Below are 15000 nucleotides of genomic sequence, written 5' to 3' on the forward strand. Positions count from 1 at the left end.
AAGGAGGAGAAGAAAGATGTTGACCAGGGAGAATGAGAGGAGGAGGAGTAGAAATGAGGAGCTGTGTCTCTGGCGTAGAACAGCAGTAAAGCTGCAGACATGCACCTGATCACCCACCTGTGGCCCCTCCAGCTGCTTCCTCCCACACTGAAGGAGGCGCTGCTGTGCGGCAGGCCGTCGTCGAGCCGCAGGCTGCACCGGGACATGGTCCCCGTGTGGAGGAACAACACCACCCGCTGCTCCTTCTCTGAGTCTGACGCTGCCGAGGAGTAGCCGGAGCTGAGGAGGAGCAGGAGGAGGAAGATGGGGTTGAGAGCGTGAAGAGGAGAGAAGAAAGGGAGGTGATCTTTCCTCCTGACGGCTTTGACTGTCAGCTGTGACAGAGCGCGTCAGCAGTTTGCGTTTGGTGCTAATCAGATGTTAGCATGTCGTGCTGCTAACTGCTAACTCAGCAGTGAGTGGAGGCGCTTTGACTCAGTGTGAACAGACACAGACTGAAGTCCCCCCCGGGTCCAGGTCTTTGGATCCACCCAGAGGACCTCGAACAGCAGCAGGAGGCCGTCGGTCTGATTAGGACACACTGCTGATCAAAACAAGCTGTGACCTCATCAGACGCCGAGCCGAGCTACACACTGACACACGCCAGGAAAACCACCGAAGAAGAAGATACGCACGTCAGTCCAACCCCAGCTCTGCAGGTCCACGTCCTCGTCATAGGACATCCCAACACGCACACACACACACACACACACGCACTACAAAACACATACACACAGTATGAAAACACACACACATACACAGACTATGAAAAGACACACATGCAATACAAAAACACACACACACACACACACATATGTAAAAGCCTAAAGGTTTTATGTTGAGTTATTTATGATTTTCAGTGAAACTTCATGTGAACAATAACTGAGGTGAGATGGTGTTACCTGAGACAGGTGAGGTTCAGAGACGACCAGCATGTGAAAGGACGACGACAGAGGAGCAACAGACGCCGGTCATCGAGCAGGTAGAGATCACCTGTGGTGAGACGGAGGTGAAAGTGAGCTCACTGACCAGCCTCAGTAAGACTCTCTGGATTACCCAGCAGCCCTCACTGTGAGCCAATTATGGGCTGCAGTGATGGGTGTTGCCTGCTGAGGGCACCGTCAGCACAGACATTTACTGTCTGCTGCTGAGGGACAACGAAGAGTACAGGTGAGCCGACTAGAGCTGACACTGCCATCATGGATCCATTATGTGGAATCAATAAAGGAAATAATTGATCCTTTTAGGCCTTCAGTGAAAGCTGTCAGCTGAGGCCAAAATTATAGATTCATCCGCGATCAATGGCTGCAGCCCTGATTGACTTCATTTGCTTTATTTGTTGATATTTCATGTTTTCATCTTTATACTGCAACTGCAGCACAACAATTTCCATCAGGATAAATAATCAATCAGTTATCCATTTGTCCATCCTCTTGTCTATAATGTGCACATAGAAATATAGTTGATTTTATTCTGTATCGTGTTTTTTTGTTTTATTCTTGTTTTTCTGTCTCTCTTTCATTCTTTGCTGTCTGTCACATTATTTTCACAGCGTGGGATCAATAAAGTTTCACCTTCGTTGTTTCAAACCTTAAAAAACTAAACCACACGACCAGAAACACGACATTTAGAAGAAAACCGTCATTTTCTGATTAACTGCACACATTCTGATTGTATTTGACACATTTTGTCCCATTAAGTTTGTTTCCGTTCACAGAATAAACGCTTTCTGTGCCGATGACCTCACCCACATGTCTTCAGCCATTTAACTATACGCTTCAAGAGCCTGTCTACTTCCAGCCAATCAGCATAGAGCACACAGCGATGACGTCCTGCGAGACCAATGAAATTCCGCGCGGGCGGGGCCCCGCGAAAAACGAATGGTCGATGTGCTAACGTTAGCTTTAGCTCTCAAACAGTCGACACAAAATAAAAGTACAGTAGAAAACCACAGAGAGAAGTTCCTCACCTACAGCAGAGCTCCGAACAAGATGGCGACTCTCCTACAGCAGAGTTTAAAGGTGGAGCAACAGCCGGCTAGATTCTACTAGCTACGAACGTAATAACGCTGGAAAACACAGTTTAAGTCTGTTCTCCGGTGAAAAGAAACGAAACGATAACAGTTTTGATGTCTTACTCACAACTATTCTTTCCAAACAGATTCACCCTCTAAATGTCGACTGACAAGCTGACAACAAGTCAAACAGAGACACTTAACGTCCGTCTGTTGAATTCACCTGAACTGTTTTTTATAGAGGCAGCGGCCACTTATCGCCCCCACGTGGCGGGAGTAATCAATAACTTGAGCGGATGCACTACCAAAGATCGTAGATTGAGTTTGAGATAGTTAACATCCTTTAATATTGCAGAGTCTGTCTTTCACTGGTAAAATCTAAGGCAATGGCAAACTATAGGACAGTTTCTAGTATTGTTGTCAGCATGTGTTCTTACTTAATTTCTTAATTTATTTAAGTGAGAAAACAGTTTCAGCTGCTCACATTCACTATAGCAGCATCAAGTTTATTATGCGTCTGAATATGAAAACGTACACGACTCGTCCATACAAGCTGTTATCGTCTTTAAATCGTCTTGTTGCTAATCCAACATTTAAGATATGATTTTGATTTATTTCAAATTGAAACTCTTCATTAAATGTGGGCGTGAGGCGAAGACGGAAGTAGGTCAGGATGAAATTTTACTTTAATTTACTTTTTAAAAAAGTAAATCTGGCATGAACCGGATGTGAATCCTCCCGAACGAGGTCACTTCTGCTATCAACAACGTGCGCACATGTGTGTAACAGAGTTACGGAAAATAGGTTTGAGTTTTTCGCTCTTTTATTGTCTGAATTCTTGTTTGATTATGGAGTGTTAAACTATATGTTTGTCATTCTTTGGCCGGGAGACAGTTTATTTTGTTTGACCGTTAACGCTTCAGAAGTGAGAAGTCGGCACGTTAGCTGAAGTAGCTAACAGCTAACAGCTAACGTAGATGCTGTATGAGGCAGCAGTCACTGGACTGGATTACAGTCTGAATACAGCAGATCATTACAGACGATCAATGGGAGAATTTTTGGTCTGGAATTACTGAACCCACCTAACCTCCCTGAAAAACTGCAGTTTTAATGTTTTCTTGCGTACCAGAAAGGTTAGAGGAGCTCCTCAGTGGCAGCATTCACTGACCGTGTATGATCAGATATCTGGGTTCATTTGAAACACTGCTTTAAAGTTCCGGTCTGACGTCTTTTAAGCGGCTCGTTGTTTCAGGACAGCTGAGGAAGAATAACATTTGACCCACCTGACACCTCAGGTGAACCCAGGTTTGCTGACGCCTCGATGGTGACGGTGTGTTCAGGTTCAGGAAACAGGAAACGGACCTTAAGTGTGTAAAGGAATGTGGGAGAAATCAGAGAAATGTGAGTGTGTAATGTTTGTGTGTCCGTCAGATTAAGAAACAGCCATCATGACGTCATTGGCTCACCAGCTGAAGAGGCTGGCGCTGCCTCAGAGCGACCCCAGCCTGCTGACCCGCAGAGAGGTCGTCTCGCTCCTCTTCGACCCCAAAGATGCTGCTTCCATGGACAGAAGCACCTTCTTCGCCCTCGGTGAGTCCCGCTCAGGCTCCAGAAAGCTGGGCGGTCCTTTTCCCCATCCGCCCGCCCGCTCACCCTGTCTGTCCTCTGGTGTCCAGGCTGCACAGGGCTGGAGGAGCTGCTGGGCATCGAGCCGGCCTTCCTGGAGTTCCAGGACACCCTGTTCAGCGCGGCCTCGCTGACCCTGGAGCGGAGCGTCCAGTCCAAAGAGGTCAATGAGAAGCTGGACGCCGGCATCTCGCTCTTCCTCGCCCGCCTCTGCCCGTACTTCCTCCTCAAACCGGCTCACAAGTGCATCGAGTGGCTGGTTCACCGGTATGCGTCACACACCTCCGCAGCTCGTCCCAGCGGACGTTTGTTCGAGACAACACGAGACGTTCCTGTGGTCAGACTGAATATTAGACGATGTCTCCTGTTGTGTTGCAGCTTCCACGTCCAGCTGTACAACGCCGACAGCCTGCTGGCCTGCGCGCTGCCGTATCACGACACCAACGTGTTCGTCCGAGTCCTGCAGCTGCTTAACATCAAAGACGCCACCAGCCGCTGGAACTGGCTGCACTGCCTGCAGGTGCGTGCGTGCGTGTGTGTGTGTGTGCGTAAGCGTGTGTGTGTGTGCGTAAGCGTGTGTGCGTGCTGCCTGTGAACACTGTTGTCTCTGCAGAAACCAGGCGTGCCGTTGTCCAGAGGAGCTCTGATCACTCACTGCTACACGGACCTGAGCTTCATGGACTTCATCTGCACCGCGGTCACCAAGGCCGTCCAGGTAACGCCACGCGTGTCACAACGCTTCAGCACCTCAAACACAATCTTCCTCCTCTACTTCACCTCGTCTTCGTCTTTTTTTTCAGGCATATTCAGGGCGCTCGGGAAGCTGCCCCCAGCTCAGAGTGATCTTCTCCTTCTACGCCTCCTCCATCGTCCCTGCCCTGGACGCTGTGGACAAAGTGTCCGACAGCATCATCTCCAAGCTGCTGCCGTACGTTCAGAAGGTGACGTCCTCTTCGTCCTCTTCCTGTTTTACTGACGTCTTCAGTTTTAGCTTCAGTGTTTCGTCGTTTCTTAAAAACACGTCAAACTTCTGACCCTCTGACACGCTGCTCTGCTTCGATGACGTCGTCCCTCCAGGGCCTGAAGTCGCCGCTGACGGACTACAAAGCCGCCACCTACATGATTGTGTGCCAGCTGGCGGTGAAGGTGGTGATGGAGGCGAGTCTGGTGGACACGCTGGCGGTGCACGTCAGCAGGTCTCTGCTCAAAGAGCCCGTGTTGGCCCAGGAGGGCGTCGGCTGCCTCGTTGTGCTGCTGCAGAACCAGAAGGAGGGCGCCGCCGGGCCCAGGTGAGACAATCTCAGATCTGTGTCAGACGCCTCCGCCCGCTGAGAGGTGGGGCTCCAGAGCCGCCGCCGCCGCTGCCGCTCTTACCTGACCGTTTCTCTTCCTCCTCAGAGTCTTCAGCCGCCTCACCTCGATGCCGGCGCTGGTTTCGACCCTGCAGGTCATGGCGGCGGCTCATGATGTGAGCGCTCTGCTGCGCTACCTGCTCCCTCACCTGATCCACGCCACGTTCACCTGCAGCTCAGGTGAGAACTGGAAGCACATGAGGCGTTCTGAGGTCTGTGCTGATGCCGAACATTTGGACACGTGGGAAATGTGGACGAGTGAGAAAAGGTGGAATGATCTGTGTCAGCTGACTCATGTGTGCTCACCTGTCGCTCTCTGTCACAGGTGAGGCGCAGGTGGACGAGCTCCGTGTGCTGGAGTCCATCCTGCAGACTGTTCCTCTGACCGGAGGCCTGGACCAAACGGTGGCTCGGTAAACACTCGCCTCACACAACACACGCTAACATCAGCTGAAGCTTCACCTGCTGCCTGCTTAACAGGCGTCAGGTGACTTCCTGTCACACCTGAAACACTGTAAGACGCCGTTATTACGCGGTTGATATTTTCCCTTTGCTGACACGCTCAGATCTGAGGAGCCAGGTGACACTCTGCTCTTCCAGCTGTTCGTCCTTCGCTCTTAAATGTCCCCGCGTGTCCTCGCAGACTTAGCGTTGTTGTCTTCTTCCTGCAGGCTGCTGCTGGACGGGTATCTGCGTCAGACCGGCCTCTCTGCTGAAAACATGTCCGTCCTCGACCGGCGTCTGCTGCCTCTGGTCCAACTGTTCGAGTCCAGGTGAGTGCGTCCGCCGCGCGGTGGAGCGGCTGCAGAGCCAACGTTAATCTGCGCCAGGTGATCGGCTGCTGTTAGCGTTAGCTGTGTGTTTGTCCTCCGTCAGGTACTGCGGCGCTCTGGACGGCGTCCTCGCAGGTCATGTGAGCGACGCGAGCGACACCGAGCAGAAACGTCTCTTCCATCAGTTCCTGTCTCTGTCCATGAGCAGTGGAAAATACCAGGTACACGATGCTCAGCTGATCTTGACAGGAAACGTTGATGAAGACAAACTCGTCTGTCCTCTGAGGACGCTGGCTTCTGACCTTTGTGTCTTCTGTCCTGTTGGTAAGAAGCTCTGCATGAATGTCCTGCTTCAGCTCTCGTGTCTGCGTGTTTCTGGCTGCAGATTATTGGCGACTCGGACACGTCGCTGCTCCTCAGCCTCAAACACCCGCAGACGTCCGTCAGAGTCTCGGCCGTGGACCACCTGATGGACATCCTCACCTCCGGACAGGTACGGCGGGACACTTCCTGTCGTGTTTTCAGGATCATAATCGTAACAGATGATGAGGAAACATGAATCCTGAGCAGCTGTCTGTCGAGCTTTGAACCGAGCCTCGTCCTCGTCTTCCTCCTCCACAGCAGCACAGTTTGGACGAAGTCTTCCTGAAGGACGCCATCCTGGACCGTCTGAAGGACGACGTGCCGGAGGTCGTGGCCGCCGCTCTCAAAGTCCTGGAGGTCAGTGAGGTGACGGGTGGTTGAAATCAAACCTGCATGAGCGATGGCTGCAGCGCCCCCTCTGGGCTGCACAGGTGACGGCGAGCTGCTGACTCTTCTGTTTCAGGTGTTGTTGGATGTGTTGGACCCGGAGGACACCGTGATGTGTTTACTGTCACTGCTGCACAGAGCGGATCTGTCCGTGGAGCGCTGGTCAGTGAACTGCACACACAGTCCTTTAATGCTTATTTAACACTGGTTTCAAACCAGTAACAACTTCATCTGACTGGTTTCAGGCTGCCTGTGCTGACAGAGGCGGTGCGTTTACTGTCCGAGCCCCGGCTGGGAAAGGAGAACGGCGAGCTGGTGCAGAGCGTGTGCTGGAGGCTGCTGCCCTTCCTGGTGATCACCTCCGCCCAGCTCCACCTGGCCTCCTGCGTTGCCCGATCCTCCATCATCACCCAACACCCGCTCACCCTGAACTGGGCTGCAGGTGAGCGAGTGAAGCGCTTTCACGATGAATGAATGCCGTTTTGCTTGAGACGGGGCTCGGTGTGATTGAACATGGCTGCGTTTCATCTGTCCAATCAGAGCTCGACCAGGTGATGAAGAGGAGCTCTGAGCCCGACTTCGTGGGTTTGGCCAACCAGCGCCTCGTGTCCACGTTGACCAAGAACCTGGCGAACATGGATCACTTCTCCAGACGGAGCGCTGTGAGTTATCTTCACTCAGAGGACGAGGAAGAGGAGGAGGAAGGCGTGCCAAACGTTTCCCATAAATCTGTTTGCTGCTATTCTGTGTTTTCGCTGTGTTTGTCCTCAGCTGGAGAAGCTGGCGCAGTCGGTGGAGCAGCAGCGCGGCGCCGGCCTCAGAGCGAGGGCGACCTTCTTGGTGCTGACCCGGACTCTGCTGCTCGGCCTGGGCGAGCTGAGCGAGACCCAGCACCTGCTCACCGCCCAGAGGGTGTACACGCTGCTGGAGCCCCCCCTGCTGGAGGTCATCAGGGACGCCGCCGCACAGGTCTGTCGGGACGGTCTGGAGGATCTGATTTGACTTTGAACATGTTGGTATGAAGGTGAGCAGTGAGGAATCTGTTTCCTCTGTGTGAACAGGAAGCGGAGCGTGTCCTCAGCGTCCCCTCGTCCTTCCCTGACGCCCTGACTCTCTACCTGAGCAGGTGTGAGCAGCAGCCGGACGGTCGGCCGGACAGAGAGTTCGGCTTCGCCCTGATGTCTCTGCTCAGAGACTTTGTCTCCTCCCTCAGGTGTCACGACGCCTCCTTCAAAGGTAAGAACGCTCCTGGCTGCGTGGCGGCTGCGGGTTCACCTGAGCGGACGTCAGCATGTTGTTTGTTGGTCCTCCAGGTGAGGTGTGGTGGAACCCGGAGAAGCTGGACACGAACACCTGCTGTTACCTGGGCCTGACGTGCCGCCTCTTCAGCATCATCATCAGCGGTGGTGGGGAGGGGCCGGCGGCCGGCAGCTTCAGAGACTTAATGAAGCTGCTCATCCAGGTATGAGGTCACTTCCTGTTGATGACAGCTGTGATAAGTCAGATGTGGCTGTAGCGAGAGTGGACTCACCGCTCTCTCCATCTGGTCCAGGTTCACCTGCCCGAGCCGCTGATGCTCTTCAGGTTCCTGTGCGTGCTGTGGGGATACAGCGGTAACCACGGAGACCAGCTGGACGTGAAGGTCGGCGCCGTCCTGCAGACTCAGGCTCTGTACGTGGGCGGAGCTCTGCTGAGCGTCCAACCGGCCGCCACGCTGGAGGAGCTGATGGCCGCCGACTCGCCCGGTAAGCAGACAGAGAGACGCTCTCTCGCTTCACGCTCACGCTCTCCTCAGGATGAACCGCGATGACTGTGGTGATCCTCTGGCTCCTCATTGGGCGCCATCGTCAGGTGGAAGTTTTTTGGTTTATGACCTCAAAGCTGCAGAACGAATTAATGTCTCTGTCTGTCTGTGTCTCTCTGTCTGTCTCTGTCTCTGTGTCTGTCTGTCTTTCAGTCTTCCCGTCCCTCCTCTGCTGTCTCAGCTCTCCGGTTCAGGAGGTCAGGAGGGCGGCCCTTGGCGCTCTGCAGAGCCTATCAGGAGTCAGTGCTTCTCCCTTCGAGCCAATCGCAGAGAAGCTTCTGAAGACCCCGGAGGAGATCCTGGCTGACCCTTCATACCTGAGCCAGGTGAGGGGGAGCACATGACACAACCTGCAGCCTCATAACTATGAAACATGTTTGACTGAGCTGAGATCAGTCTGAAGTTCTTCTGTGATGCCCAGTTTCTTAAAACCACGAAGACTTTGTTAAACTCACGTCTTCAGACTGTACTTTTGATCATCAGTAAGAAAGCATTTGCTTTAACGAGTGTGACGAAGTTAAGTTTTATTTGGTTTTGTTTCCCGCTGATGTCTTGGTTTTGGTCTTCCTGCCGTGTGACCGCAGACGTGTCTTCTAACTCGTGTCCTCGTTGAACCTCCAGGCTCTCGGCTCGCTTTATGACGAGTGTCTGTCTGTGCCAGCGAAGACGCAGCAGAAGAAGCTGCAGTCGTCGATGCAGCAGCTGCTGCGGAGCGTTCAGACCCCGTGCTGCCCGTCGTACAGCGCCGCCGGCCTGCTGAGGGCGCTGAGCCACGTCGACGGACAGGTGAGGCCGGAACACCTGCACGATTACGCACCGTCAGAGCAGATGAGGAACAAATGAAGCGCCTCCTCACTGGATCTTTTCTTCTCCTCAGTCCGTCCTGTCCGCACTGCTCCCCGTCCTGGATCGCCTCCTGGAGCAGAGTGGACCGGACACCCCCGCCCTGCTGCGGGCCGAAGCCCAGCTGATGCAGCTGGTCCTGGGGAAGTACAACGAGGCGTCGGCCCCCCTGCTGGCCCAAGACCAGAACTGTCTGGATCTGTTTATGAGAGCTCTGAGGACCTCGACCCAGCAGCACCCCGACATCCCCAGCAGCCAGATCTGTGCGCTGGAACAGGTCAGCCTGAGCTGAGCCTGGCCTTAAAACCAGGCTTAAAACGGGTTAAAACCAGGCTTAAAACGGGTTAAAACCAGGGTTAAAACAGGGGTTAAAACGTTCCTCTTCACGTCATCTGTCTTCATGCTGTCCTTCTTCACGCCGTCTCTCTTCAAGCCGTCTCTCTTCGTCCCTCTGCAGGTCACGAAGCCGTTCTTCTCGGCCATCGGAGACGAGAAGGTGCAGCAGAAGCTGCTGTCGGTGATGTTCGACCTGCTGGTGGAGAGCAGGAGCCCTCTGGTGGCCAACACCATCAGCAGCGTCTTTAAACGGGTGAGCAGAGAGAGACGGGCTGTGTGAGACACTGTCCACCATGTCCTCCTCAGCAGAACATTAAGAGCTTCTCTGTTATTTCTTGTTATCCAGTTTGTGTCAGTTGATGCTCTGGCAGCTTTTAAACTGAGTCCAGTCGTACTGAGCTGTCCGGTCTGCTTTGTTAAACCAGGCTTAAAATCTGGGTTAAAGCCAGAGGTGCTGCTGTGGTTAAAGCTTAGCTTAAATACAGGCTTTACGTCTAGAAACGGAGTCCAGTGTCACATGATATCGGTCCTCAAACCTTTTTTTTGTTTCAGATTGCGGTTGACGGTCAGCTGGTGGCCAATGAGCTCGCTCCTCCAGAGAAACCTAAAACCAGCGTGACGGTTCAGCAGAGCCGCCGGAGCAGAATGTCACAGAGGTGAAAACAGAGTTTAAAACACGCCTGAGAGTCAGAGAGACATCATGAGTTCAGGTCGAACGTCCCGCTCTCATCAAACACCATGTCTGATACAAAGGTCAAAGGTCGCTGTGACCTCACAGCAGAGACTCTTTAATAACGTGAAGAGACTCTTCAGACTCTAATTATGACAAAGTGTCACAGAAATGTCTCTTAGGATAAAATGGTGAGGGAAGCTCAAAGGTCAGAGGTCACTGTGACATCAGCATGTTGTCCATTGCTCAGCGGCGTCACACAGGACCTGAAGGAGACGCGATGATGTTGTTTTTTCCCTGAACAGGAAACCTCAGGAGAGCGGCGACGTGGCTCCAGAGGGGGGCGCTGTGTCGTGGCGGAGGGTCACTCTGATCCTGGAGCTGCTGCAGCACAAGAAGAAGCTTAAGAGAGCCCAGGTGTTGGTGCCGGTTCTGTTCTCGCTGCTCGCCAGGTAACATCTGCAGCCAGAGCGCGACTCGTGTCGGGTCACACGAGTACAGTGACAGCAGAGCCCTGCTGAACATGCTAAACATGCTAACCGCTGAACATGCTAAACATGCTAACCGCTGAACATGCTAAACATGCTAACCGCTGAACATGCTAACCACTGAACATGCTAACTGCTGAATATGCTTAATGCTAACCGCTGAACATGCTAACCGGTAAACATGTTAACTGCTGAACATGCTAACTGCTGAACATGCTAACTGCTGAACATGCTAAACATGCTAACCGCTGAACATGCTAAACATGCTAACCGCTGAACATGCTAACTGCTGAACATGCTAAACATGCTAACTGCAAACATGCTAACTGCTGAACATGCTAAACATGCTAACCGCTGAACATGCTAACCACTGAACATGCTAACTGCTGAATATGCTTAATGCTGAACATGCTAAACATGCTAACTGCTGAACATGCTAACTGCTGAACAGTGAACATCATTTTTGTCCCACACACATTTGGACACAGTGAAAAAAGAGGATTTCAGTTTGATGAAATGACTGAATTTGAGCAGAGGCGTCCTCTGTCCACAGTCCTCTGTCCACAGTCCACTGTCTTCATCCTGTCAAATATTTCTTGGTGTTCGCGGTGATGTGTTGTTGTTGTTTCCATCCAGCCAGCGTCTGAACTCGTCTTTAACACATTTCACACTGATCTGTGAGGACACAACCGTCTTAATTTCATGGATTTATTAAAGACATTATGTCTTATGGACTTTTCAGACTGAAAAGAGACATCCCGTCTCTGTCCTCTGAAGCTCAAAACTCAGGCTGATGTTTGTTGCCGTTGTGTCCTCAGGAGTCTGGAGCCGAGTCCAGGCGACCACGCCAACATGGAGTACACCAAACAGCTGCTGCTCAGCTGTCTGCTCAATGTCTGCCACAAACTGTCCCCTGACGGAGGAGCCGTGGGTGGAGGTAGGTCAGCTGACGGCGCCGTCCGTCACAGAGGACGCTTCAGTTTCTGATCCTTCACCCTGACTGAACTAACGTTTCTCTGCAGACCTCCTGGACGAGGACAAGTTCAGCGTGGAGTTGGTGGTTCAGTGTGTCAGAACGTCCGACGTGCCGCAGACTCACCATCACGCTCTGCTGCTGCTGGGCGCCGCCGCCGCCATCTTCCCTGTGAGTGAACAAAGACGGTGTCAGAACAGAAAACAGCTTGTAGTTTGACTCATTGTCACAGATGAAATCATCAGGGTGTTTTCGCTGAAGGAGTCTCAGCTGGTGTTTGTTTGGACATCTTTTGTCCTCACTGAAGAACATTTGGTAATCTGTCTCCTCTTCGTCCTCCAGGAAAAAGTCCTGCACAACATCATGCCCATCTTCACCTTCATGGGAGCCAACATCATGCGCCTGGACGACGCCTACAGCTTCAGGGTCATCGACAAGACGGTCCAGATGGTCATACCTGCTCTGATCAAGGTGAGAGGACGCCTGGACAGTCAGCTGGGGGACAGACCATCGGACAGGCCGACGCGTGTGGCCTGTGCATGAGAAGTTAGAACATCCCATAAAAATGTCACTTATTGATAAAGGAAGTGAAGATGTGACTCTGCCGCGTCTCCTCAGGCCCACCAGCTCTCTGACGGCGGCTCTTTGGCTCACGTGGACGCCATGGTGACGAGGATCGTGCACGTGTTCGCCGACGCGCTGCCTCACGTGCCCGACCATCGGCGGCTGCCCGTCCTCGCTCAGCTGGTGACCACGCTGGGCCCCGCCCGCTTCCTCTGGGTCCTGATGCTCCTCCTATTCAAGCTGCACGCCACGCAGACCGCCAGCTCCGTGAGCGAGAAGGCAAGACGTCATTTGCTCGTCTGAAGACGGCAGTCAATGAGAGCAAGGCATTGTGGGACAGGTGGGATGACGTAATCTGACATCAGGTGTTACTGTGTGTGTGTGTGTGTGTGTGTGTGTGTGTGTGTGTGTGTGTGTGTGTGTGTGTGTGTGTGTGTGTGTGTGTTGTGTGCAGGACGCGGCTCTGGACCGGGACGTGGACTTCTGGATCTGTCTCTGCTGTCAGTTCCAGGTGTCCGACCAGCTCACGTCCCTCATCAACATTCTCAACTTCCTGCTGCAGCTGCCTGACGACAAAGACGACGGTGAGACGCCAACGTGGACGTGAACGCAGCTCGTGGTCACGTTCCCGCGGTCCGGTCGGGTTCAGCTGGTTTCACCTGAAACCAGCTGATCGTTTCTCGCTCATTGATCGTCAAACTTTCTGTTCTTTGTCTCTGTGACTGAACGTCTTTGAGTAACTGAAACAAACATGAGGACTCTGTGGATATTTTTCTGGGTGTTTCCTGCAGCCGCAGTGAAGCGCTCCGCTGGCCGGCGAGGAGCAAAGAAGAAGAAGGAGGAGGAGGAGGAGAAGGTGGAGGAGCTGATCTTCAGTCTGGAGGCTCACAGCAGCAAAGAGCTGCGACACTTCAAGTTCCTCTCGGTCTCCTTCGTGGCTCAGCTGCTCGGCTCCACCAGCTTCATCGGGAAGGTGGGTGACGTTCAGGAGGCGTTCAGGGAACGTTCAGGGGGGTTCAGGGGGCATTCGGGGTGCGTTCAAGGAGCATATAGTCTTCAGTCCAGCGGTCAGATGTGTTGAAGCTTCAGATTCTCTCCAGATAGTTTTGGTCACATGTTGACGAGCTGGCGGTCTGAGGACAGACCTGAGCTGAACGAGCCGTCATCAGAACTCCGTGTGAGCTCAAAGTGTCTGTCTGCCGGTTTCAGGTTGCGGACGGCGGCGACGCCAGTGATGCGTCTCTGCAGCCGCTGCAGCAGAGGTGAGTTTCTCTGATGACAGTTGAATCAGTTTTGTGGCGAAGCGGCAGCTGAACGTGCTGTGTGTGCTTCAGGCTGCTGGAGGACGTCCTGCGGTACATCCACAGCGTCGCCCGCTGCGTGGAGGACAACGCCGACAAACCCACCGCCAAGTTCTGGAGAGTTCTGCTGAACAAAGCCTACGATGTCCTGGACAAGGTTCGCTGGTTTTATCACTGTTTGTTTCTAACCAGTGAGTCTGCGTCAGATGTCACTGCGTGAGCTCGTCACAGTGTTACACCTGGTCATCACTGCCTCCTGTCGCACAGGTGAACTCCCTGTTGCCCACGGATACCTTCATCACGGTGATGAGAGGGCTGATGGGAAATCGTCTGCCGTCCGTCAGGAGGAAAGCGATGGAGCTGTTGAACAACAAGCTGCAGCACAGGACGCAGTGGGAGCAGCAGCAGGTGAGACGGCGTGCAGCCACGATGAGCCCTTTAGTCAGATCAAAGACAGGAAGTGACACAAGGTTTAAAGTCGCAAACAGTGCTGAAACTCATCACAGCGTTCTGTCTGTCACAGGTCACTGCGCTCCTGCAGCTGACCGGAGACCTGCTGAGCATTGTGGGTAAAAGTCATAGTCAGGTGATGGAGGGGGAGGAGGCGGAGCAGGCCATCAACCGGCAGACGGCGCTCTACAGCCTCAAGCTGCTCTGTCGCAGTTTCGGCTCCGACCACCAGGAGGCGCTGTTGCCTGTCCTGCTGCAGACGGTGGACATCGTCATGTCTCCGCAGGAAGAGAAGAACGTGACAGGCAGCGCTCTGCTGTGCATCGCCGAGGTGGTCGGCACGCTCAAAGCTCTCGCCATCCCGCAGTTACCGAGGTGAGTCCCAGAACAGGGAAAGGTCCCAGCTGTCAGTCCACGCAGGGACACGTCAGTGAGGACACCTGAGGCCTAAACCTCCATGAGGCCTCGCCAGGTTTGACACGTCTCACGTTGGTGGCTTTGGTTTTTCGCAGGTTGATGCCGGCGGTGCTGCAGACGCTGACAGACAGGAAGGACCTGCTGACCAATGAGATCTACCTGCTGAGCGCCGTCACCGCCCTCCAACGCGTCACCGAGACGCTGCCGCATTTCATCAGCCCGTACCTGCAGGACACCACCTTACAGGTGTGATGAACACCTGCATGACAACACAGAACGGCGAACAGCCCAGAGAAGCAGAAACTGAGAAACCGGTTTCAGGTGTTAAAGAAGGCGTGCACGCTAGCATGCTGACGTTAGCATGCCAATGTTAGCATGCTGACGTTAGCATGCTAATGTTAACATGCCAACGTTAGTATGCTGATGTTAGCCTGCTGATGTTAGCATACTGACGTTAGCATGCTAATGTCAGCCATGAGTGTAGACAGATGTTAAAGGGACAGCACACAGAAATTAGCCTCACATGCTAACTCTGGCCCATTTGTTGCGTTTCAATGAGCGACAGAAACACAAATCAGTGGAGTGAAATCGTTCCAGAGC

At 53.2% G+C, this 15000-nt stretch overlaps 2 protein-coding genes across 2 annotated transcripts in view; one reads left to right on the plus strand and one right to left on the minus strand.

Moving 5' to 3' along the window:
* LOC139349781 (SUN domain-containing protein 1-like) overlaps positions 1 to 722 on the minus strand; it is a 9428-nt gene extending 8706 nt beyond the window's left edge. Inside the window, exons 1-2 of the mRNA XM_070990769.1 lie at positions 673 to 722; positions 118 to 279 (exon numbers count right to left, since the gene is read on the minus strand). Of these exons, the coding sequence (XP_070846870.1) occupies positions 118 to 279; positions 673 to 722 (212 nt within the window). The remainder of the gene's footprint in view (positions 1 to 117; positions 280 to 672) is intronic.
* Positions 723 to 2792: 2070 nt separating this feature from the next.
* The window catches only part of heatr1 (HEAT repeat containing 1), a 15232-nt gene continuing 3024 nt past the window's right edge, over positions 2793 to 15000 (plus strand). The window contains exons 1-37 of the mRNA XM_070990569.1: positions 2793 to 2857; positions 3485 to 3643; positions 3730 to 3946; positions 4058 to 4199; positions 4293 to 4394; positions 4480 to 4620; positions 4757 to 4968; positions 5078 to 5211; positions 5357 to 5444; positions 5703 to 5804; positions 5908 to 6025; positions 6190 to 6297; positions 6426 to 6524; positions 6631 to 6716; positions 6800 to 6996; positions 7095 to 7216; positions 7326 to 7523; positions 7616 to 7790; positions 7868 to 8016; positions 8107 to 8299; positions 8512 to 8684; positions 8980 to 9144; positions 9236 to 9478; positions 9659 to 9790; positions 10090 to 10193; positions 10513 to 10659; positions 11514 to 11632; positions 11718 to 11839; positions 12011 to 12139; positions 12287 to 12511; positions 12687 to 12816; positions 13024 to 13205; positions 13442 to 13494; positions 13567 to 13690; positions 13801 to 13941; positions 14057 to 14358; positions 14496 to 14646. Of these exons, the coding sequence (XP_070846670.1) occupies positions 3502 to 3643; positions 3730 to 3946; positions 4058 to 4199; positions 4293 to 4394; positions 4480 to 4620; positions 4757 to 4968; positions 5078 to 5211; positions 5357 to 5444; positions 5703 to 5804; positions 5908 to 6025; positions 6190 to 6297; positions 6426 to 6524; positions 6631 to 6716; positions 6800 to 6996; positions 7095 to 7216; positions 7326 to 7523; positions 7616 to 7790; positions 7868 to 8016; positions 8107 to 8299; positions 8512 to 8684; positions 8980 to 9144; positions 9236 to 9478; positions 9659 to 9790; positions 10090 to 10193; positions 10513 to 10659; positions 11514 to 11632; positions 11718 to 11839; positions 12011 to 12139; positions 12287 to 12511; positions 12687 to 12816; positions 13024 to 13205; positions 13442 to 13494; positions 13567 to 13690; positions 13801 to 13941; positions 14057 to 14358; positions 14496 to 14646 (5367 nt within the window). The 5' untranslated portion in view covers positions 2793 to 2857; positions 3485 to 3501. The remainder of the gene's footprint in view (positions 2858 to 3484; positions 3644 to 3729; positions 3947 to 4057; positions 4200 to 4292; positions 4395 to 4479; positions 4621 to 4756; positions 4969 to 5077; positions 5212 to 5356; positions 5445 to 5702; positions 5805 to 5907; positions 6026 to 6189; positions 6298 to 6425; positions 6525 to 6630; positions 6717 to 6799; positions 6997 to 7094; positions 7217 to 7325; positions 7524 to 7615; positions 7791 to 7867; positions 8017 to 8106; positions 8300 to 8511; positions 8685 to 8979; positions 9145 to 9235; positions 9479 to 9658; positions 9791 to 10089; positions 10194 to 10512; positions 10660 to 11513; positions 11633 to 11717; positions 11840 to 12010; positions 12140 to 12286; positions 12512 to 12686; positions 12817 to 13023; positions 13206 to 13441; positions 13495 to 13566; positions 13691 to 13800; positions 13942 to 14056; positions 14359 to 14495; positions 14647 to 15000) is intronic.

The sequence above is a fragment of the Chaetodon trifascialis genome, chromosome 21 (genome assembly GCF_039877785.1).
Source record: "Chaetodon trifascialis isolate fChaTrf1 chromosome 21, fChaTrf1.hap1, whole genome shotgun sequence".
NCBI classification, from domain to species: Eukaryota; Metazoa; Chordata; class Actinopteri; order Chaetodontiformes; family Chaetodontidae; genus Chaetodon; species Chaetodon trifascialis.